The 24507-nt window shown below is 41.2% G+C and overlaps 3 protein-coding genes across 5 annotated transcripts; 2 read left to right on the top strand and 1 right to left on the bottom strand.

The window, feature by feature from the left end:
• Nucleotides 1–154: 154 nt before the first annotated feature.
• On the top strand, nucleotides 155–6411 carry sarm1 (sterile alpha and TIR motif containing 1). The gene is given in 9 exon segments (XM_018687236.2): nucleotides 155–1603; nucleotides 2275–2698; nucleotides 2700–2894; nucleotides 2993–3205; nucleotides 3304–3395; nucleotides 3478–3804; nucleotides 3963–4152; nucleotides 4945–5066; nucleotides 5291–6411. Coding segments are annotated over 9 exon segments (2139 nt in total). The 5' UTR covers nucleotides 155–1139; the 3' UTR covers nucleotides 5403–6411.
• slc46a1 (solute carrier family 46 member 1) lies at nucleotides 6163–12662 on the bottom strand. The gene is given in 9 exon segments (XM_018687245.2): nucleotides 6163–8846; nucleotides 8978–9021; nucleotides 9023–9135; nucleotides 9380–9463; nucleotides 10187–10665; nucleotides 10775–10857; nucleotides 10859–11167; nucleotides 11846–12178; nucleotides 12572–12662. Coding segments are annotated over 9 exon segments (1506 nt in total). The 5' UTR covers nucleotides 12578–12662; the 3' UTR covers nucleotides 6163–8791.
• On the top strand, nucleotides 12165–23364 carry LOC108890375 (solute carrier family 13 member 2). Of its 3 annotated transcripts, none has more exons than XM_018687242.2 (14): nucleotides 12165–12443; nucleotides 15763–15829; nucleotides 17837–17965; nucleotides 18058–18194; nucleotides 18483–18712; nucleotides 18841–18903; nucleotides 19281–19473; nucleotides 19884–20006; nucleotides 20108–20317; nucleotides 20538–20623; nucleotides 21711–21817; nucleotides 21911–22072; nucleotides 22295–22432; nucleotides 22782–23364. In XM_018687242.2, the coding sequence occupies exons 3-14, from the start codon at nucleotides 17867–17869 to the stop codon at nucleotides 22908–22910; spliced, it is 1677 nt and encodes a 558-aa protein (XP_018542758.1). In that variant the 5' UTR covers nucleotides 12165–12443; nucleotides 15763–15829; nucleotides 17837–17866; the 3' UTR covers nucleotides 22911–23364. The 3 variants fall into 3 exon arrangements, with proteins under 3 accessions (XP_018542758.1, XP_018542759.1, XP_018542755.1); XM_018687243.2 differs by having other exon boundaries at nucleotides 15757–15829; XM_018687239.2 differs by lacking the exon at nucleotides 12165–12443 and adding an exon at nucleotides 12671–13254 and having other exon boundaries at nucleotides 15757–15829.
• The last annotated feature ends 1143 nt before the right edge of the window (nucleotides 23365–24507 follow it).

The raw sequence follows: 24507 nt of genomic DNA, 5'->3' as shown, positions 1-24507 counted from the left end.
ATCAAAGTCATTTATATATCTGCTTCAAAATAATCAGTGTTGCTTTGGGTATTGCTGAGTGTTTTCTCAGTGCTTTCAATTTGCTAGATTTGTCCATTGTCCCATTTATCCACACTTTGTCTCTTTCATGTAATCATTTTATTCTCAGTATTGTACACATTCATTTCTCCTTTTTATCCATTATTCCAGGAAGCATTACAATCTGACACTTAAAATATAGTCTGTATCGTTTTAACTATTTAACACAATTCTTAACGCAGGCAAATTAGACTCCCATAACAGATTAATAATACAAACTCAAAGCCTTCACACAGAGCACATTTTAAGAAACAAAGAAGATGTTGTTCTCCAGTTCCTCCAGCAGGGGGCCGGTGGTGTTTACGTCCCCCGGTCATGATGAGCATGCTCTGATCGGGCTGTGATGCAGGAAAGAGGAGGAGGAAGAGAAGGAGGAAGAGGAGGGGGGGTGCTGCCTTCCTTCCTTCCTTCCTTGCACATCGCCGGGCAGTGTTCAGAGCCGGTGGGCGGTGCAGACCCTCAGAAGCCTGTGGATGCTGACCAGAGGAAAGGAGAAGTCAGGTGCTGCTGCTGTTCGGAGAGCGGTGCCACATTTTATACTGTAGCTGGAAACAGTGCGTTGGATGCCGTGGAAGGAAAAAAACTGTATGAGATGAACAGGGTCTCTTTGTCTGCAGGACCCTCTATGAATGCAAGAGAAGAAACAGACAACAATAGTTTATTTTTTCCTTCGAGAAACGAGTAGGATTTGGCTTTGCTGGGATTTTGCCTCTTTAAGGACGCTCCTTCAAACTGATCTGAAGTCAGCTGTTAGCTGCTGGGAGGAAAAAGAGATAAATCAGTAGCTGTGGAGGCAGGACTCTGCGTAAACATCCTCTGACCTGCTCAGGATCTGCTTATGAGTCTTTATGGGCTTACTGCCAGGAGTGACAGCCAGAGAGAGGTGATGCAATTCAGCGAGAGCTGTCACTTTTAATTTACAATTGATGCCTTGGTTGACGCATCTGTGGGAGTAGGCTGTGTTTACAGGACTGGACAACAGACTGGGTATAACTGAGAGGCCTTTGTAAACAAACACGTTGAAGGCCACAGACTCTGATCACACTCGCTGCTGCCGGTAGATGATCTTTTCTCTGACGCTCTTCCTGTGGAGGCTCTATCGACATTTCTCCATCATGTTCAGCTCGGACAGACTCACGGTCCCGGATTATGTCAGCCGGCTACAGAGAGGAAGGAGCGGATCCGGGACCGACCCAAGGGCGGTCTCCCCGGGCATCAATGCCGACGTCCAGGCAGTCTTGGACACCTCGCTCCCCGCCCTGCGCTCCGCCATCAGGAGGCTGAAATCGGCCAAAGATACCTCGCACTCGGACGAGACCCGGAGGGCCATCGCGGAGATCTTTCAGCTGGTGGAGGAGGCCTGGGTTTTGCCCACCGTGGGCCGTCAAGTGGCCGAGGAGATCTGCAACAGGATCCGGCTGGACGGGGGCCTGGAGCTGCTGCTACAGCTCCAACAGACACCTGCCGTGGAGATCACGTATGAGTCTGCAAAACTGCTGGAGCAGATACTGATCTCAGAGAACAGGTACAGTGTGTACAAGGGTGGACAAAATAATGTGAACACCTTAAAAAATCTCGTTGAATACTTTTATTGTTCAGTTTCTGTAGAGATTGAGTCAGACCGGTGTTTTATTTGAATAAACAGAACTATACAAACACTTTATAATATAATAAAATACCAGGTGATGCTCCATAGGATCTTCCAAGGGCAAAGTAACTGAAACATCTTATACCAAGATTATTGGAAGGTTGTTTCATCAGATTGTAAATGTCAAAGGTGGTATTGTTTATTTTTGTTGATTTTAGAGCTCATTTTAATTCTCAACAGGTGATTTTTTAGTTTTCAATGAATCTTAATAACATGTCAGAGAAAAAGTAGAAAGTGATGCCTTGAAATTGTTAGTTTTGTCTAATCAACAGTCCAAAACAAAAAAAAAAAAATAGTTAACAGTGACATAAAACAGAAAAAAGCAGGCAAATGCTCAGACTGGAGAAACTTGCATCTATAAATGTTTGACATTTTGCTTTGATAAATGACTTCAATGATCTTGAATTGTCAAAATGTTCTGCTGCCAAATCAGTTCACGGACTGTTTTTGCACTTGCTGATAATTTGTTCCGTTTAATAATAGATGGCTGTCACCTACAATATTGTGTGAGTCACACTTTGTCATTACATTTACTTTTGTGTCGGCAGAGATTATGTGGCTCGTATGGGTCTTGGGGTCATTCTCAACCTGACCCGACAGCAAGAGGACGCCCAGCTGGCTCGCAGTGTCTCTGGGATCCTGGAGCACATGTTCAAACACACCGAGGAGACATCCGTACACCTCATCTCCAACGGTGCCCTAGATGCCCTCCTCTTCTGGTGCCGGGGGACGGATCCCACTGTGCTGAGGCACTGCGCCGTGGCCCTGGCTAACTGTGCCATGTACGGAGGCCACCGCTGCCAGCGATCGATGATAGAGAAACAGGCGGCCGAGTGGCTTTTCCCACTGGCTTTTTCCAAAGAGGATGAACTCATTCGCTTCCACGCATGCCTGGCTGTGACTGTGTTAGCTGCGAACAAAGAAATCGAGAAAGAGGTGGTAAAATCTGGGACCTTGGAGCTGGTGGAGCCGATTCATCGCATCTTTGGATCCGGACGACTTTGCCCGCAGTTTACTAGACAGTGCAGACTGCATGCAGGGCAAGACAGCAGCTGATCTCCAGCATCTCCTGCCATTACTGGATGGCACAAGACTGGAGGGAAAGTGCATTGCGGCCTTTTACCTTTGTGTTGAGACCAGCATCAAGTCTCGTCAGCGCAACACCAAGGTACAATCACTGTGTACTTTCCACAGAGCCCAAAATTTTAGGTAAAACTGTTTGGTAGCTGTGTTGTGACTGAGTTTTAATTTGTCCTCTCTTTCAAGATATTTCAAGAGATCGGAGCAGTGCAGAGTCTAAAGAGAATCGTCATGTACTCCAGTAATGGTACAGCCTGTGCCCTTGCCAAGAGGGCGCTGAGCATGATGGGAGAGGAAGTGCCAAAGCGTATCCTGTCATGTGTTCCCAACTGGAAAACCTGTGAAGTGCAGACGTGGCTGCAGCAGATTGGCTTCAGTGCCTTTTGTGACCGTTTCCAGGTGGGTAGAGTAACAGGGGGAGTCAGTGCTACATGGGGGCATAGGGATACTCCTCCATGTGTCATATTTGCCATATTTCTAACTATATTGTTGTACAGGAGCTGCAGGTGGATGGAGACCTCCTGCTGAACATCACAGACCAGGATCTGAGCAGTGACCTGGGCATGACTGCAGGCCTCACCCGAAAAAGGCAAGTAGTAAAAACCCTTTAACATGAGGATCTGAGCAAAGGCAAACCCTGTCTAACTCACCGTTTCAATCCAACTCTCCAGGTTTCTGAGAGATCTGCGCGTGTTGAAAACATACGCCAACTACTCCACGTGCGACCCCAACAACATAGCCGACTGGTTAGTTGAGGTGGATCCTCGTTTCCGTCAGTACACCTACGGCCTGGTCCAGTCGGGGGTGGATCGCAACAATGTCCAGAGCCTGACTGATCAGCAGCTCCAGCATGACTGCCACATCGACAACGGAGTCCACAGAGCCAAGATACTGTCTGCGAGCCGCAGGCCTTTAAAACCCTGCCACACAGATGCCCAGCCCGCGGGGCCTGATGTGTTCATAAGCTACCGCCGGACAACCGGTTCCCAACTGGCCAGGTAAGAACTGAAGCAGGATTAGTGGATGAAGAGGTGGGAGAGTGGGTTAAATGAAAGCCAGGGAAGAAACAGCAGTCATATGCTAAAGCCTAAGGTAAAAATATCTGTCTTTATTCATCTGTATTTAAACGTTTTTCACTTCCTGTCCTTGGCCAAAGCCTTCTGAAGGTGCACCTGCAGGTTCGAGGATACAGCGTCTTCATAGATGTGGAGAAGCTGGAGGCCGGCAAATTCGAGGACAAGCTGATTCAGAGCGTACAGCGGGCGCGTAACTTCATCCTGGTCCTGTCCGCCAACGCACTCGACAAGTGCATGGGTGACACTGCCATGAAGGACTGGGTGCATAAGGTCAGGAGCTTCTCACTCTTGTAAATGTAAAGGACTTCATGTTGAAATGTTGGGTCTCATTACAGCTCACTGTTTGATGTTGATACAACAGGTGAGCACCAGTTAGCTGGACTAATCACATCAGATTTGATGAGGGTGAATATAGCGTTCAAACTGGACTGCACATTCATTTGTCTTAAAATTTCCAGTGCTTTGATTTGGGGACTGGGGCTAATCGCATGAATGACGTGTTCTTTTTTTGACCCTAGAATACCTCCTATAACCATTTAACCTTATCACTTTATGACAGCTGAATTTAATAAAATATATCACGACTCTCTTAATTCAAATCAAATATGAATGTGCTACGAGAAGAAGTGGAAAGTTTAGTGGTGTGATGAGCAATGCTGTAACATTTCTAATTATGGCAAATGAACCTAGTGGTATAGTTTTGCATTTCCCCTTTGTTAGCCACATGTCCCTTTTAGATCACTCTCTCCAGATTACACATTCAGTTATGTACTACTAGCTACTTTAAGCATTGCAAATTGTGTGTTATTGTCCCGTGCAACAAAATCTGAAAATGTTACCAGCCTTTATCCTCTGCAGAATGCCTGGGAATTAAAAGTGCTTATCAGTTTGTTCACGTTCATGATTCCCTAGCTGAGCTGTTTGTTCGAATTTGCAGTGAATGCCACATACACAAAATAATCCAAACTAACTAAAATACATAGATACTGGTCATTTGTGCTTTTACATGTCATCATACTTTAGAATCTCACAGACTCAAAGAAATGATTCTTTATCTTGCAGGAAATAGTCACGGCCCTGGCTGGTAAGAAGAACATAGTTCCTGTCACAGATAACTTCATGTGGCCAGATCCCATGTCTCTGCCAGAGGATATGAGAGCAATTCTCAATTTCAATGGCATTAAGTGAGTAACTGAAACACTCTGCACTCTCTGTGTAACTAGGACAGTACATTTTGGTGTTCACCACACAGCAATGTGAGGGAAATCTGTCTCAGTGGGTTTAACACGTCTGATGTAATGGTTTGTTTGTGCTTGTGTGATGGCTGAACAGTCTCTCCTCATGCAAACATTATTAATATTTCAAAGCTTCATATTTCTTTCATGATTTTTCTTTTTTCTTGACACAGATGGTCCCATGAATACCAGGAGGCCACGATCGAGAAGATCCTTCGCTTTCTGAAAGGACACCGAGACCAAATCGATGGCCCAGACACCTGCAAAGAGCAGAAAAAGAAATAAACTGACGTAAACAGAGTTTGAACTCAGTTATGATAACTTTCAATGATGCCAAATTCCACAAGGCCTACAGTGAACTGGCCGGCAGCTTCCCCTGCTCTACCTAAACGCATGTGAAGTGAATTTGATTATGTTTAGATTACATGCTCACATAAAGACCTAATACGATTAGAGCTAATATATTGGAAACAATAAACTGAATTTTAAAAAAGGAAGTTCAGATTGTATATAATAAACTCTAAGCCTTTAATGTTAGTATCCTCATACTGTTGTATATGTGTAATCAGGTACAGTATACGCCTTCTGTCTCTCAGGAACATAACTGTGATAGATCAGCCACAACTGGTGCCCAGCAAAATCATCGATTTCTGAGGCATCTGCTAACACTTAAGTCTTCATAAAAGTTATAGGCAATCAACTCATATGCTGAACATTCAGAGGACCAGAGCAGGTCACATTTTACTGATTTTACTGACCTGATGTCATGATGAGAGTATCCACGGTGGGAATAATTTTGTACAGACATAAACAAGCAACATACTGTATAACTGCACCCTTAATTAAACCAAATACAGATTTAAGGAGTGTACAGGCAACAAAAAACACACACCTAGTATTAAATGTTTTCTTCCATTGGTAAAAGTGGATAAAATCTTCACTCTCTCACGTACATTAACTGACAGTACTCTAAAATGCACTGGTTGTTATGAAATGCTAGAACTAGTCCAGGACCCCTGTGCAGAAACTCTGAGACACCAGCAGATGAGATGAATAATGGGTTTTAATGTTAAGCCAGTGGTTAGAGCACAGATTAGGAGGGACAGACAGCAGAGGCAGGCACAGAGGAGAAAACTCAGAGACAGGAAACAATGGGGGAAACTAGAGGTCATGGGTGAGGGAGGTTGTGACACTGGTAGCTCCTTGAAAATGATGATGATTCAAATTGTTTAACAGTGTCTTGTTGACTGCCACAGCAACAGTGCAATACATTAAACTCTGATTTAATACTGTCGACGTGAGGTTTTATTCACCAGTGTTAACTCAGTGGCTATATGTCCGCTAATTGAAATGTCCTCCTCATTCCTTTCTGTGTATTTAATAGATGCAGTCTAGTGGAAACAAAACGAAATCCAGCAATATGATATGCCAAGGCTTGTGTAAATATATAGGATCAGCTGCAAATATATACCTTTACACCACCTGTGCAAAAAAAAAAAAAAGTCTGCAAATGAACCAAAGCAGTCATCAAGACTTGTTGGTCACATACTGTTCTATAAAACTAACTTACTATAGCCTGAATGCAACTGCTGTTGTGCAGGGATTTTATCTGATCTTGCCTTAATATTGTTTGCCTCCAGTGTCCACCTTGTAGCATTTTTTAACACTGCTCAGTCTAACTGACATTGACAGCACAGGATTCGATTTTTTTATCATGTTTTTTTAATGTTCTCAGTGTGAAACAAACAGAATTTGGTCCCTTTATTTGAAACACAATAAAAAACTGAAAACTTGAAATTCTTCATTTGAGGTTCATTTAACAAATTTATCCATGATCTTTATAATTTTCAATAAATAAACTGATTCCAACTTATTAATATTGCACAAGTTATTAAGATGAAGAACAGACCGTTTTATTTGTCCGTTCTGTCACACAGTACTTTGACCACATGATCCAACCTGCTGCTGCTCTGTGTCAAAAATGATCTTTATACCGATCACCTCACAGTAATTCAGTTATTACTTCACTTAACCTCTTAACTTCCCTCTGTGCATTTTAGAGCTGATTTTGCAGATCTTGTTCCCTCAATGTGCAGCTAGAACGTGACCCATGTGTGTGTGTCAGCTGTGGCTCTGTGCTCTGGGGCTATCCAGTGTTGTTTGTGGTGGTGGGGAGGGGGGGGCTCTTGACTGTGCAACCTGCTTCATGGAAAAATGAGGGAGGGGTGGAGGGTAAAGGTGTAACTCAATAATCCCCCTGCTGCTGCTACAGTCCTGCTCTCTCTGCTGTGGAGTACTGATAGTTTGGTCCGGACATGTCTGGCACAGATGATGCATTAACTCACAGGACAACATGGATCTTTGGTACTGACTCTTTGAGAGTTTTATGGACCTCTTCTATCACTTCAGGTCTGGGATAGCCCTCTATATGGCTGACTCTCCACAGACAGTGTACGAGTACTCAGATTTTTTAGTAAAAGTACCAGTACCCCAGCACAGAGTATTAGCATCAATACTTTAAGTACCAAGCAATCCATTTCAGACTAATGGATGTTTATATTATTGGAAAAAAATCAATGGATTAATGTGAACATCACTGGGCTCAGTTTAACCACTTAAGACAGGTAGTTGATGAGACTACTGAGTCTCTTGTGAATTTGTCCCTCAGGGATCAAGGAAAGTCTTATTTTGTCTTATCTTAACCTATAATAATACATCATCACTTATTTGTTGATTATATATTGTATTATTAATCCAAATCTACTGGTAACTAGTTTTCAAATAAAAGAAGTGGAATAAAAAGTACAACAAACAGACAACAACAAAATAAACAAGTAATAGTATTTCATTGTTTTGGAACAGTGACAATAAAGACTATTCTAAAGTATGAGTCCTCAAAATCATACTTAAGTACAGTTCTTGAGTTCATTTACTTCATTACTTTTCACCACAGGGAGTGTGAACACACAGGAAAATGATGTGGAGGTTGAAATAAGGCTGATCTTATATATCGCACTCTGCATTAGCTGACATAGGTAAGGTCTCCAATTTGAATTTGCAGCAACTTACTGACTACAGCTGTAATTAGGAATCTCACCTGTGTCAGGTGATTTGAAATGTTGCTAGGAATAAATTAACCTCTACAGACACATTATGTTGCACTCATGCTTCATGTTATTGAACAACTGAGGACCTCTTATGGTGAGCACCTCACACTATTGTGTACCATTAGAGCTACTGACATTAACCAATTAACAAATTAAAAATGGAACTGTAAGGCACATTCTTTGACTTGTGCTTTCATTTTGTGATCGTATTAAATCACAAAATGAAAGCACATACAGAATCTTGTTGCCCTGATAAAAATAACTAAATAGGGGTGAATGTTTTGGCCTGCAAAGATTTAACAAAGTTCCAGTGTCCAGTATCTATTTATGAAGATGAAAGAGGCTTTTCAGTAATGTCAGTCAGGAGGGTGATTCTTCATCCTTTGGTCTTGATCATTCTGGTGTGACTTGCTGGAAAAGTCTGATCTCTCAAAAGTCTCTCCCAGCATCACAGGCGGACATGACGGATGTCTCTGTGTCAGAGCTGCTCACCTCACACACACACACACTGACTCCAGGATGAACTTTAACTCTGCAACGTGGCCCTGACCTCTGCATTTCTTCAGGTCAGGATGCTGTTGAGTCTCCGTGGTCTCTCCTCTGGTCTAAACACTGCAGAGTCCTGGAAAGAGGTTTTAAAAAGGGGTGGATTTAGATTTTCTCATTTCATTTGTTGAGAATTTCTTGCTTTTATAATTAGAAGCATCATTAAAAAGAAGGAAAAGAGAGTCAATGAGACAAGAGCAGGCTCACCCAATTATTCCAGCGGGGATGAGGAGGATGATGGCGGCAAAAATGGAAAGGAAAGCCCTTCATGAAGTGCAGGGTGGCCGGGTAGAGCGAGTTGAAGACACCACTTCCTGCCAGGAAACATAAGCTCTCCACACAGGCAACAGAAGCAAACAGGGCACCTGGAGGAAACACGCAATTATGTACACAACCTGCGGGACAGAAGCTGTCCCTTGTGACAAAGGGATGTGTGCTTCAAATTAAAATGCACCGTTGCATCACTAATTCACACAATACACAGCTGACACACTGAGCTAGCTCTGTTCTAATGCAGTCCTCACATCCTTAAATCATTGCACAGTTTGCTGTGTTAAAAACAATCAGTGTTAAACATGTGGAGTCTTTCCTACATGATCAGTGACTGACCTTGCTCTGATGGGTCCACCAGCTTTGACAGCTTCGACCTGAGCACAGGAGTCGAAGCCATGAAGAGGAAACACAGACCATAACCTGGCAGCAGACAAATGAACAAGTTTTCACTCTTGATGCAAAAGTTAATTGTTCAATATCACTGAAATAAACAAGAGTCAGTCAATAAAACTGTTAGACTTTTGTCATCCAGCCTGTACAAGATCCCCTTCATTCTACATTTCTCAAAGAAATTTCATTGTCCAACAGTGAAAAAGATGATGACCACTGCTTTTTCACCTCTGTATATTTGTGAGTACAGTATTTGTTCTCATTCTGTTATGAGATGGATTGTACATTACTGTGTGGCTAGTCCATTGTGGATGACATTAATTGTTCCCATGGGTTCTTAGCAGAGAAATTTCTTTACAAAACCTGGCAGGAAGAGGGGGCAGTGGAGGACACTTAGTTGCCAAGGTGCTCAGCCTGCCAGCTTGTTCAGTCTGTCACATGCTGGGCTGTACTGATGACAGCATTTGGCTGATAGCATGAGATCATTTACACCTGTGGACAAACCTTTTGCTGGAGCTGGGGACGCTGATAACTAAGGATAATAAAAGTAAAAAGGGCATATTCAGTCTGTGTCTGTCTGTGTAATGTCATTGAATGGATATTTTGTGTAGTCTGTACTTTTACTGCAAGGGATAATTCCAGGAAAATGTATATATCATCATGCCTTACAAAGAATATACTGTCTATGAATAGAAAACCTTTATCATAGAAAGCCAGGGCTGGAGAGCATTGACTCACTCCAGAGCCTCTCACCTGTGAACATGAGTTGTGTGGTGTTGGCCACAGAAACGACCAACAGCCCGATAATATTGGAGACAAGACCCACAAGAGCCACCCAGGAGTCCTCCAGGCAGTGCTGCATGATCCTCAGCCCTAGCAGACTGCTCAGGTAGGCCAGGTGCTGAGCTGCTGATCCGTAGCCAATGAGGGCCGGCCCCCAGCACAGCGGTGAGCTTAGCTCATACAACACATACAGCTCCCTGCTGCCGAAGTGTACAGTCACCACCAGAAAGAAGCACAGCGTGTAAAGCCACAGCTTGCATCTGTGAAATCGTCCACCACCCTCGCTACTACTGCCTCCTGTTGAGTAGAGGTGCCAGACAGCCTTGTGGTGGCGAGTGGTGAAGAGCTTCGCACTTGGGTCTGGCTGGACAGACTCACGGACAAACACGTAAGCGTACAGAGCTGAAACCAGGTTGGTGGCCAGGACCAGCCAGAACGGGTTGATGTATCTAAAAACAGGCATGAGTGTATAATGTGTATTATGATAGAGATTCTGATTTTGTGCGCTGGTGTGAATGATAGTGCTCTCAATACTATGACTGTGCACATATTTCTTACCCTTGCGCCCGCCGCCACTGCCCCCCGATAATGCTGGCCAGCATCCCAGACAGTCCCAGACAGGCCTCCAGCACTGCCACCCTGGAAGGTACGGGACTTTCGGTCACTGATGTCTGCCACGTATGCAAAGCAGCCTGCCAAGATGGCATTGAAATCACCTGAAAGGCCACTGAGCAATCTGCCCACGAGAAAGTAGACCACAGGCAACTTCAGGTACATCACCACCAGGTAAACCACTGCCTGCAGTGCCAGGCCGAGGTTGGGGAGGATGAGGACTGGCCTGCGACCTGCGAGGTCGCTCCATGAGCCCAGGAGAGGCACCACCAACAGGCCTACAGAGAAGCCCCCCAGGCTGATGTACAGGTTCCAGTGGGCCGTTAACGTTTCCACCTCCTGAGGAAAAAAAAACAAAAAAACATAACAACCTTGCATCCTCTGTGTAATATTGCCCATCCAATTGCCTAATTATCAGACTGTCCGACATATCTAACCACTACTACTCGCTCTAAATCAGTGTTCCTATTTAAATTGTGCATGTTCATCAAATCCCTGTCACTTACTTTCAGCTTATGACCACTGTTCCTCTTTGTCAAAACAGTTAAGGGAATTGGATGGTAACTTAAAAATGTACTCCTAGATTGATTAGATCTAAGACTGATTAGATCTGTGTGGGGACTAAGAAAAACAACCTTTTGTCCCCACGTTTGTAGAGTTGTAATTGTGATTCCCTGACTTCAGACTGAAATCTGTTTCAGTTTTAATATTATTTTATCTACAGCTATTGTAAATCCAGAGATAAGTTCAGTTACTACAATAAGGCCTTTTTACATCTCCCCTATAGTTAATGAGCCACACTTGGTCCTTATGTAACTACCTGCGTAACTCACTAACTGACATAACCATTAACATGACACTATGAAGTGAAAACAAAAAAGGGGCGAATTTACTGCTTTTCACCACATCCAGACACATATGTTGTCAACAGCAGCACACTGGTTGCACTGGGAGTCATGCTGACGTATGAATGTGACGGTTGAGTATTTAACGGTAATTAACAAACAGACGTTCTACCTTCTGAAGAGGGTGAGGGGGCAGGGAGCCGTTGGTGCACTCTGACCTCTTGGAGCCGTTGTAGCCCAGGTCCTCGCTGATGCGGTCCCACAGGTACTGAGTGGACAGAGGCGCCTGCAGGGCCAGAGAGAACATGGAGAGGAACAACACCGGCTCCACCGAAACCGGCAGCGGGCATGTACACGGTGGTCGCACAAAGCTAGTGCTCGGCACACCAGCCTCGTCTTTGTGGTCGACCGAGTCCGACATTTGGTCGTCCGCTGATGTGGCGTTGAGAACCTCGCCTGGTAGTATCGCTGCGGTGTCGGACTCGTCCATGTCGAACTGGTTCAACTGTAAACATTAACTGTGTTAACGTTAAATCCAGCCTCAAGCGAAACATTAACCTGTTTTCTATTCCTTTCCGTGGCGGCGTAGTCGTTTGACTAACAAGCTAATCATGCTAAGGCTAGTTTGTTTACGCTGGCGGCGTTTCTGGTGGTCTGTGGTCAACATAACCTGGGCTTGACAGTAACTTATCTACCAGCTCAGCTAAATGAAGGAAGCGATACTGGAGCACAATAAAGCGTGGACTCAGCAACGCCATCTGGGCGAAGAGGTGAACTACACTTCAGTGTGTTTTATTTTTTTGCTGAGACTAGTTTTATATTCAGAGTTGGCTAAAAGTGTTGGGACCCTCACACCTCACTGAAAGAAAGCTCAAATCTTACGAAGTGTCATGCACACCTGCATGCCTTTAGTTTGCCACAGAATAAAACAAAGAACCTGTGAAATTAGATGAACTACAAAAATCTTCTGAAATGACCTGGGCAGAATGATTAATACCCTTTAGGAATGGTGATAGGTAACTGGGATTGTAGTGATATTTCAAGCAGACTTTTGTCTTCAATCAATATCACAGGTGTCCTCAATTTTCTAATTAGTCATTCAGCCTGTTTAAATTAGCAAAGTCCTCACTGTGCTGTTCAGTATCACTACTTGCACCACCCTGAACATGGGCAAGAGAAAGAAAAGAAATTAATATGAGGAGCAAGGTCAAGTTAAAGGCTACAAAACCATGTCCCAGGAGCTTGATGTTCCTGTGTCCAAGATGCTAACATAATTAAAAAGTTTAAGGTCAGAGGGTCCCTAGACACGGTCGCAAGAAGAGAACTGAGCACAGATTGAACAGTGTAGTCTGAATGGTAGATACAGAGCAGAGGAAAACTTTATAACAGATACAAGTTGACCCCCAAAATCAGGGTACAACAGTGTCCAGTCGCACCGTATGTTGCTTTCTGAATGAAAGTGGACTCCACAGGAGATGACCCGGGCAGACCCCACTTTTGAAACAGCAAGCATGTTGACATTACACAATGCCTCTGGGAGAATGTCCTGTGGATGGATGAGACAAAATCAGAGCTTTTTTGGTAAGTCTCATCACAGAGGAAAAAAATGAAGCTTTAAAAGAAGAGAGCACAATCCCACTGTACACACTGTGAGGAAGCTCTGTTATGTTTTTTGCTTTGACAGTTAAGGCCATGAGTATTTTGAAACTGTAACCTTAATAATGTTCTCCATCAATAACCCGTGACTAATTGTAATGATGAGGTGTTTTAATTAAAATGTTAAATTAAAAAGTCATCTTAAGTAGATCTGGCTGACTACAGCAAACTAGTTCCATAAGTCTTAACTGATTATTTGTTATTTATATATGAGATTTAATTAAGCCTTTTGTCAGTTCTCACTGCTGAAGTCAATCACTTGAAGTGCTGCACTGAACACACCCCACTACTACCCAGGTCCATTTGCCAGAAATAATGAAAATGAAAACAGTTTCCGTAATTTGTGATGCTTGGCAAGGAGCTCTGTTTTGCATGCTGCAGTTAATTACCACATTTGGAAATTCAGTTTCCTTCTGTGTCTCATCCTTCAGTTAGATGCCAAATACTTTCTTTTTATTTTAAGGAATCTGTGTAGAAAAAAACCTTGCCGCATCATAGGCAATGTGTGAGTTGCAGTTTCCTTTGTTTGCATGGTACAACATTTAAGATATTTAAAACAATGTGCATTCAGTATATCTTGACTGTGTATACATCCTGTACAAATAGCCTGTGAGGGATGCACTAGAGAATTACACATGAACCAAAATACAATATTATGATCATCACAAAAGATTTTTGACATCAGGAAATGCTTAACAATTTAGCAGTAAGTTTGTTGGTCCAGACAAGTGGCTTGTAGTAAGGAGGGCACTACAGGAAGGACAGCAGAGACAGAATAAATCTACTCTGTTGTGTCTTTAGTGATTATCTCATTCACATGGCATTCCTTACTTTATCAGACGAAAATGTTTTTTTTTCATATAATTTATCTGCTGTTTGAAAAGGGTGTACTTTTGTAACTAACACAAACACAATGTGCTGTCCTTGGATGACCTTTCACACGTTTCACACCTTCTGATGTCTAAATATGAATAACAAAGGAATGGCATGTTGCACAGTTGAATCCATTTAACTTAACTATATTCCATTTAGAGTTCACCTTTATGATGTAGGGCTTCTTGAAGTATCACTTTGGCTGTTAAGAAAGTGGAAAATACTTTATAGCTCAATACAAAACCACTCTAAAGGCAAAAAAGGAATTTATCTCAATTTCCATTGATTCAGTTTATTCACAAAATGACAAAGTTTAAAGTGGTGCCGAAAAATGATTCATCAGGAAAGTTTAAGCAGGCATAAATGTTTGCCTGGTGTGTACAGCTGCTTTCACAATTCACTTTTCAAACCTTATTCGTATCAAACTCTTTGATCCTTACTCCAACCCTAGGTATACACTTTACCCCATTCCTTAGCAGGGTTCATGTCTTGACATCCATCTGGTTCGTTGTTGAGAAAAGTTGTTAAAAAAATTAATTATGGTATTATCTTTGCAAGCATTTTGAAACATTGTCTCTAGAGTCTCTGAAGAGAAGTATGTACAAATGTAATGTAAGTCAAAATATAAATATATATATATATATAAATAAATAACTAATATTAAGTACTTTTATTATTCAATTTGAAAGTATTTTCCCTTGTGCCCTGTCAGGGACTTTCACCTTTAGAGTTATTAAATAGAAACTCGAGGGTTGAGGGTTGCCTCAAGTGATAAGATACCAATCATCACACACTCTTCCATGATGCTTCAACCTGTCACTATACTAACACACACAGTAGGAGGATGAGCTGGTTTGTCTGCATTTCAGCCACTGTGGGAGATCTTTCCTTGTAATCACTGCATTGTTTTTTTATGAGTTACACCCATATGAGTTATGTGCAAGGTCTTTAACCCTGTTACATAATGGAACTTTGTTTTTTACAGATTGCCCTTTCCTGCTCCTCCTGGACAACAATACCTTATGGCGCTTTGTAGTTTCTATCTGACATTTGGAGTAAAACGCTTTAGTATTAGTGCTATTTAGTGGTACTTGGTCCAATGTATCTTACTCACTTTGACAATTAGTAATTCATTTTATTTAATCTCACTTTAATCTACCCATTACTGCATTAAATGCCCATAGGTATGAAATAATGTGAGTGTCTTTGTCTAGATGTGTTAGCCCTGTGATAAGCCTCTTAATAACACCTGATGCAGACAAAGTGTCTCACATCTTTACCGTCAAGATCAATATGATAAGTTTTTCTGTAGATTATTGTTCCTGGTTGCTTACCTTATCTACCCCTGTATACACACATGGAAACACACCTTCTACACACCGTCCCCTCACTCTAAAGTTAATTTTTAATCTTTGTTCAGTATATACCCGTATATAAACCGTGACTTGAAATGTTTCTGTGGTCACTAATTATTTTTTCTCTGTGATTCTTCAATACTTTGGATGTCCATCACACCTTGTGGATCATGGCTGGATTTCTTACATGGCTGTGGAGGTATAGGAATTACATTGTGATAGTTCTGACACCTCTCCTGCTTCTTCCTCTGCCGCTGATCATCCCAACCCCGGTAAGGCCATCAACATCTGTGAATGTGGACATATTTTAGCCCTCATGTGAATGAATAAGGATGACATCTCTAATTGCATGATGTAAATTAATTCAAAGCTATACAATATGTGTATAAGCCACCATTATGATTCTTAAAGCCCTCAAATGTTGCAGAATATGTATAGGTTTAAGTCTGTGTTTCTGTTCTGCATTGTTGTTATTGAGGTGTCATGTAAATTATGAGACCTTTTGCTATAGCTCTTATTCCTTCAAAACAAAGAAAGTGTGGCTTCAAAATGCAAAATAATGTACGGTATGTGCAGTTAAAAGTCTGAATTGCATCAACTAAACTAGTGCACTAGTATGATCACTCTTTGAGTTAAATTAGCTTAATATAACATGGCAGATTTTTTTTTTTTTCAAAGCACAAATCTCCTCTTATTACCCTTTAATCTCCTTGGGCAGATGAATAACAAGCTGCATCTCAGCTGCTAAAGAAGTTAGGTTTAACACTTCTATCTGGTAGCTGATCAGACTGACTTAAAATAAATGACAGGTCTTTCCCTTCCTTTACCAAAACATAGAACAGGTCAAACATCAAAGATCACCTTCGGCCAAAGATGATCTGATGCCAAAAACACTAATGGACTAACTCAGTGTGCTCAGCCTTCAACTCATGCAGATGATATCAAACAGCAATTTTCATTACAGAGGGAGACAGCTTAAAAGTTATGTGATCAAGACAAAATAGTAACCTTTTCATCACTAATGGTAATATTAATGTGTAATGTAATAAGAACACACAATGAAATCTTATAAGACAATTATTTTGCTGCTATTTTAGTAGCAGTTTCTTAAGTTAATATGGGTGATACGTAAAGAAAGTGGTAGGAGAGATTGTGTTTGTGGTTCAGGTAAATATTAGAGAGGTGTTATGTGAATAGGGCACATGAAGATTTGTTTTTTGGGGCTGATTCTGTGGTTATCTCAGTTATGATCAAAGAGGGAGAGGAGTTGAGGTTCAGTAGGAAATGATTTTATTTAGTATTTTGTGAATCGACTGCTTTGTTGGTTTAAACACACCCCCTATGTTGCAGTGAGGTGTGCCAGGGAGGGCTTTACATGGATTTTGGGTAGGCTGAATCAAATGAAGAATCTATTTCTGCCCTTTCTGGTGTTTCTAAATTAATTTCCTAAATCCACAAAGTATATTAGAAAAAAACAAAGAGAGATGGTTCTGGTCATACTGTATCCAAATCTGTAGCCAAACTTTGTGATACTATTGCAACAAAATGAGAGGCAATCTTTGATAATCAACAAGGATCATCAGACGTCAGTCCGAAATGCTTTATTTATTGCTTTACATTGTCTTCTCAACAGTAACATGTCCAGGGAAGTCCTCTGTCAGTGACCCTTTGTACCATGTAATCTTTGACCATGACAAATTGTCTCTGTCCTTCATTTTGTCACTTTTAACTTCAATCTGAATAGGTATGATTTTTCATACACATGACAAAGAGTCTTTTCCTTATTTTTAGATTTTCTTTAACATGACAGAAATCTAGCTGCTGCATACAGCTGTTTTGGTGTTCATCTTTAATAACAAGCCATTAGTGGGCCATTATACAGAACATTAGCACTAAATTAGATGGTAATTAGCAAAAACCTCTTGATCGTTACAGCTGTACAGCAGAAAGCAGTTGTTTACTTTGCATTTCTAAGAAAATTATTATGCTATTTTTAACGGCTGACTGCAATTCTTTCAACGACAAAATCTCAGCAGCAAGCATGCATACATTTTCCTCAGAAAATTTAGCTTGTAGTTATAAAAGCATGTACTCCGAATGATTACAACAGTTATCAGAGAATTGTAAACCAGGCTGACTGAGCTCTCTGGTCTGTTGTAGTTCCCTCCCAGGCTTTGATGAGTGTCTCTCTTTCTGAAGTCAGGTGGAACAGGTCAGTTGTGTGTAGTTGAGTGCGCATTAAGGATGTTAAGTGACACAGTTCTTGTTTGTCATTACAGGAAGCAAAATGTGGCTATGCGATAATCCTCATGGCGCTGTACTGGTGCACAGAGTGTATCCCTCTGGCTGTGACCGCGCTGCTGCCTGTCATTCTGTTCCCCATGATGGGTATTATGGAGTCAGGCGAGGTATTTCCAATTGTATATTGTATTCACAGATTTTGATTAGCCAGAATCAGAGTTATCCTCCAACATGAGTTTTTTTTTCTGTCTTTACCCAGGTTTGTATTCAGTACCTGAAAGACTCCAACATGCTCTTTATTGGTGGCTTGCTGGTGGCCATTGCTGTGGAGCACTGGAACCTACACAGGAGGATCGCTCTTCAAGTTCTGCTTATTGTAGGAGTGAAGCCATCTCTGTAAGAAATTGTATTCTGTACACACATAAATATACAGAAACATACTGCAGCTACAGTACACATAAGTATGGGAACCTGTTCACATATCTTTGTCTACTTTTGATCTGGGGCTTTTTTTTAAATGGTTTGGGCGTAGAAATCTTAATTCTTTGTAGAATGCCTGTTTAATATGGGTATTATGTTTGAATGTCCATGTGCTTTTTACCATATAGCGTATGGACTCAAATCTCTTTCCATGTTTTCTTCAACCTTCACCTTATCTAATCACTTGTTTTGTGCCCTTTCCAGCTTGATGATCGGTTTCATGGGCACCACAGCCTTTCTGTCCATGTGGATCAGTAACACGGCCTCTACAGCCATGATGCTGCCTATCGCAAATGCTGTGCTGCAGCAGTTGAGTGACACAGAGGCCAGCGCTGAGGAGAGGGAGTATGATCTGACTGCTGCAAAGGATGGTCAGGAAAACCAGGCGTTTGAGATAAGTGAGCTCAAAGCAAAGGACAGCAGCATCAACATGGGTGTGTGTGTGTGTGTGTGTGTCAGTCTTTGTTTTTGGCCTCTTTTAAACTCTCTCTTGTTGAGGAGATTATTTGGTTGTGGGTTTTTTTTGTTTGTTTGTTTAAAATTTTCTAATGGTATTTTGCAGATGCAGATAAGGATGGTGACACCAAAGACATTAAGGAAATCAAAGAAAACAATGTTATTTCAAGTAGGTTTTCTCACTTTGCCTTTTAAGTAACAGCCTGGTTTAGAAAAGAATAAGAAAAGATCGAAATTCTTTAACAGAACATGGAAGCAGAGGAATAAAAGTGCAAGCCAAATGTATTGTTTTAGTGGTTTCAGATAGAAATCTTAACCAATCAAAGAATGTTGGCTCTGTTTATACAATTTTTATTTTTCAAATGATCACTAGTGATTTGGTTGAGTTTCCTGTAATGTCAGCAAAAAAATAGCTGCTGCCTCTGCAAAGAAATATCAGACTAAACTTTTACAGAACCTAGTCCCTGGTAAGTTAAACAATTACAGACAGTGGTAAGCCTGGAAGACTAAGCAGTAAATACCTGTTGTTTTTTTCCATTGCTGAAGGTCTCAGCTTTGTCCCTCCAGAGGTTTATGTGAGGACTCCAGAGGCGGAGCAGAGAAGACTGAGGAGAGAGCAGAAGTATTTGAAGCTGTCGAAAGGCATGAGCCTTAGTGTCTGTTATGCTGCCAGCATCGGGGGGACGGCCACCCTCACTGGAACCACACCCAATGTCATCATGAAGGGCCAGATTGATGAGTATGACATGCACATACGAAAATAAAAGCACAAAACAAACCATTATAATTGTGCTTTTTGTTGTCAACCTGCATTTGCACACAGTGGCTCAAAACAGCCTGAGTAACTAATGCGTTTGTGTTTGTCACTTCCACAGAGGTTGTTCAGATAAGTTGATTACTAAAACTTTGTGTAATTCAAAATTACTTTTAACACTCATGTAGTTGTATTTTAAAGCCATGAAAAGTAGATTTATCACTTACTACTGATATAGTAAGTGATAGCCTAAACAACAAAAATAACATCCTGGTTGTAAAAAAAACAAAATAATTTTTATCCAACTTTCTCATCTCTTAAAGAGAGTCCAGTCATATGTTTGGATTTCTACTGTGTTGTAATCACAGTGTTTTATTTTTTTTTATCATCAACAGACTCTTCCCAGAAAATGGAGGTGTTATCAACTTTGCAAGTTGGTTTGGCTTCTCATTCCCCAACATGGTGCTAATGCTCGCTCTGTCTTGGTTGTGGTTGCAGTTTATGTTTTTGGGCTTCAAGTAAGTTTCGTGGACAGGGTTCATTCTCTTTTCTGATATGTTATTATGACCAAAGCATCCACATCATGAAAACAGTAATTTATTTTCTCGTCTTATTCCAGCTTTAAACAGTCCTTTGGATGTGGAACAAAGAAAGATGGTGACAGGCAGGCCTACCAGGTAATCAAAGATGAGTACAAAAAGTTGGGCAGGATGAAGTTCGCTGAGGGCTGTGTGCTGGCTGTCTTCATTTTGCTGGTTCTTCTGTGGTTTACCAGGGAGCCTGGGTTCATACCCGGCTGGGCCACTGTGCTCTTCAACAAAGACAAGACGTGAGTACAATAACTGTTACACTTTCCATGACTCTGCAGTGAAGAGGCCTTAATTTGACTCTGTCTAGGTCAGGTCAACTATTAAGGCTATATCAATCACTAAATATTGGTTGTGAGTGCAGATTCAGTGTCAGGTGTTTGATTTGATAATTAGAAATCAAAATGAAACCAATATTAGATATATGAAACTGATCTTTTTTTAAATGTTGTTTCTAAACAGGTATGTTACAGATGGCACTGTGGCCATATTAATGTCTGCACTCTTCTTCTGTATCCCGTCCAATTTTCCCGGGATGTCCAGGGATGGTAGGCCAGCTTACAAGTTCTTATTGATTTCGTGTATACAACAGGTGCAATAAAAATGTGTAAAAATGCTAACGATGCACCATTTTTAGGATTGCATTTTAACAATGTGACAACCATAAAATGTTTCTGGGCTGTTTTATATGAGATTAAGTTGTTATAGTGGAACATCTGTATTTTCATGTTTTATTCTGACATTCATTGAGCAACCTTGATTAAATTGTGAGGGGGAAAAATAAATAAATCACCATGTTTTAAGAGAAATAACATTATATATGTTCAAGCAAGAAGTGCATGTGCAAGTCTGGACATCACAATGGGAAGTTTTCACTCATTGTTGCATCACATTTTATGTTCGTCGGCAAGTCTGTCACATGTAGATAGCAGTGCAGTTTTATAATCACATATGTCCTATCTGTGTTCTGTAACAGACAAAGATACAGTCAATAACTTTTACAGTCCCTGACAACTCATCGTGCTGATTCAGTGCTTTCTAATAAACGTTATCCAAACTCCTTCCTGAGTTGTAGCCTGATAGCCCCAAGGTCAAGCCTGTACAACAACACATGCTGTGCTGTTACTTAGACAAACTACTTTTGTATCAACGATTATTTTTTTTCCTCCCTCTGTAACTTAAGTTAAGCGTGTCCTGCTCCTGCCTATAAGCAACAAGGTCTTTGCTGCTTCTCAAAAAGTGGAAAAGCAGAGTGTTTTGTACACAGAGAAGTGACACAATGATTAACACACGCTGAGTTTAAAAGGTGTGATGCAGACTTTCAGGTGCCAAAGTCCATGTCTCACCTTGGACAAAAGAAAAAAAATGTTTAAAAGTATGAATCCACATTTTAATATGATTTTGATGGCTTACCACTCTATCATGTTTCTTTTTATCTTCACAGGCCGTCTTTTGTAGTCACAGTCTATCACACAGTCACACTATCTTATCTGTAGTCAATAAAAACTAGGCTTTCTACAGTTAGGTTAGATATATTCGTATTATTATTTATGACCGTCCTAACCAATAACTGAAAATAAACTGTCAGCTCCTAAGATTTCAACTTTCTTCTTCTGTGTCTCCTTGTTCTAATAGCTGAAGCCCCTTCAGCGCTGCTCAACTGGGACATTGTCCATGAGAAGATGCCTTGGAACATCCTTTTGCTCCTGGGAGGAGGCTTCGCATTGGCCCACGGAAGCGAGGTACTGCCATTGATCAAGTCCACATTTTTCGGAATATAAATCTTTCTTTACATGTTTGGATGCTGATGTGTGTTTTCCCTGCTCTGCATAAAGACATCTGGACTCTCTGTGTGGCTGGGAAAAAGTCTCATACCGCTGCAGAGCATCCCTCCTTTTGCCATCTCCATCCTGCTGTCTCTGCTGGTGGCCATGTTCACCGAATGTTCCAGCAACACCGCCACCACCACTCTCTTTCTGCCAATACTGGCCTCCATGGTGAGACAGAACAAGATACTAACCCAGTCTTTAACTTGTACTCATACATCCTCTGCATAAAACAACCATGTCCGTCCTAAAAAACGGCTTTAATCTTCATCACACACAGACAAGAAGAATTTCAGTTTGAGAAATTATCAGCAGTACTAAAAACTCTTGGGGACCTTTTGATATTTATACCTGCCTGATCATCATCTGTGTGAATGTCCTGTTTTTTTCCAGGCCACTGCCATTAAGATGCACCCACTGTATGTCATGTTTCCCTGCACCATTGCTGCCTCACTGGCTTTCATGCTGCCGGTGGCCACTCCACCCAATGCCATCGCCTTCTCCTACGGCAACCTTAAAGTTATTGACATGGTAAGACCTTTCAGAGAAGATAAAGACCCTGAAAGTGGGTGTGTTGACGTACAGGCAGTGTTTTGGATAAAGGCTGATATCCAATTTTTAGATAAGAAGCTTATATTAATCCTTATATCTGATTATTATTGTGTATTTGCATATACACAATATTATAAATATTATCATGGAGACAGAGCTCAGGCAGACTGTGCAGTAAATGCAGCATATACATGGCTCAGTAGCTCAAGAAATTAGTATTAATATTATTGGATTACCATAAGACCTATTCTGATTGTGTTGACAAAACACTGCACAATGGTCCAAGTGTAATTTTGTTCATGCTGTATTATTTCTCTGGTTGCTCCAGGCCAGAGCTGGATTCATTCTGAACTTTCTTGGCGTCATCACCATCAACATCGCCATTAACACGTGGGGTGTGGCGATGTTCCAGCTGAATACCTTTCCCAGTTGGGCTAATACCACCAAAACTCCTTGAATATGAACTCAGGAAAAAGGAAGCCTTATCTGCTGATTTATCAGGATTCCACCACGTGAAGACTGGGCTGTCAGGTGTCTTTTTAAAAATGCTGTTTAAAGCTCTCATGTATATTCCAGCCAGCACAGCTTGATGTGCACAGAGGCCTGTCCTTGAGTGCTGATTCAGGTTCTTCTTCTGTGCTGCTTTCAGTCTTATGTCCTGACTCACACTGATGATCCTCAGAAACCAGCTGTTCATGCTGACTGGAAACACTGGAGCAACATTTGTTGATGTTTTGACTAGACTGAATTTGACATTAATCAATCTTCTGGACAGTTAACAAAAGCAGATCAGAAGTTAATGTTGTTAGAGTCAACACTATGATTTTCACCTACAAGACATAATATTTAAAAAGTGTTTGAGTGAAAATGTATATTGTGACCAGAAATAAATATTTGGAATAGAGATGCTACAGGTCAAGGGTATGCTGTAGTTTTTGACTGAGGCTGTTAAATTCAATGATGGGCTCAAAATCTCATTGCCATCCATAGGATTAGGATCTCTGGGTCCCCAATTGATTTAAAGAGATCCAAGAGGACAGCAGGCAAATCCCTTCAAAGGGTCAATGTGGGAGGAATGCAAAATGACTGGAGGTAAGGGAAATCAATTACAGGAAACTGACTAAAAACATTTGATTGAACTCCTTGGCAGGGGTCGGTATATCTGCTGTATGTGAAGCAAAAAGGATTTTAAAATGATGAATCTACAGCACACAGGGGTCAAAGGAGTAAGCAGTTATGAAATCAAAAACATTTTTGTTTAATCTAGCGACCATTCCTCTGGTAAAGACCGAAAGACGGCATCACTCTGAGGAAAAAACTCTTTAAATTGGTACTCACGGTACTGGAAGTTTAATGAAGGTGTGATGGATGTCCGTTATCACAGGTAAGACAACATCTGTATGTCATGATATCTTCTGTCTTACGTCTGACTACTTCAGGTCTGTTTCTGTATGTGATGTGAATGGGTATACATGTTCCACTCAGTGTTTTAATGCTGCAGTACATTTCCAACCTTAAAGCTCAGGTAGATTATTAGTATCTGGTCAAAGTCTCAGGTTATCGACGCAAGAAGTAGCCAGATTTTAATCAATATGATTCATAACCATCTGTAATTATCATACACCTTGGAAAGCTTAACCACTTGACTGTACTAGCATTTCTGAACGTTTTTCTTTTTTAATGAGGCCTGAATCAGTGATTAAATGGTAATTGTGAACATAACATACTGAGAACAGTCATTTGTGGAGGCAGCTGCACATTTTATCATGAAATATCCCAGGGACAGGGAAGGTAATTGCTGAATTTATATACATCTCACCCTGAGCCAAACTGTGATGTATTCAGTGATAAATCCCACTGCCTCGGGCACTCTGAATGTTTTCAAAAGACACTCATAAATCATTCTCTTATTACATGAAATATGGAATCATCTTACACTTGTCTGCTGCATTATTAATATTTCTGTTGGTCAAAATCATTAAAATTGTTATAAACCTGATGAAAACAGTAACAGTGGACAAACAGGTTGCTCCACATATTTGACAGTGGGGCAA

The sequence above is a fragment of the Lates calcarifer genome, linkage group LG21, assembly GCF_001640805.2.
Source record: "Lates calcarifer isolate ASB-BC8 linkage group LG21, TLL_Latcal_v3, whole genome shotgun sequence".
Taxonomy (NCBI): Eukaryota; Metazoa; Chordata; class Actinopteri; family Centropomidae; genus Lates; species Lates calcarifer.
Note: the sequence above shows the minus strand (reverse complement) of the source record. Positions and strands in the feature narration are given on the sequence as shown.

Bases quoted from the DNA above. Each gene is read 5' to 3' on its own strand.
- LOC108890375 (XM_018687239.2), top strand. From the start codon at position 13,226: ATGGATGAGACAAAATCAGAGCTTTTTTG. The intron at 18,195-18,482 runs GTAAGAAATTGT...TGCCCTTTCCAG, and splicing joins GTAGGAGTGAAGCCATCTCT to CTTGATGATCGGTTTCATGG. The intron at 18,904-19,280 runs GTAGGTTTTCTC...CCATTGCTGAAG, and splicing joins AGAAAACAATGTTATTTCAA to GTCTCAGCTTTGTCCCTCCA.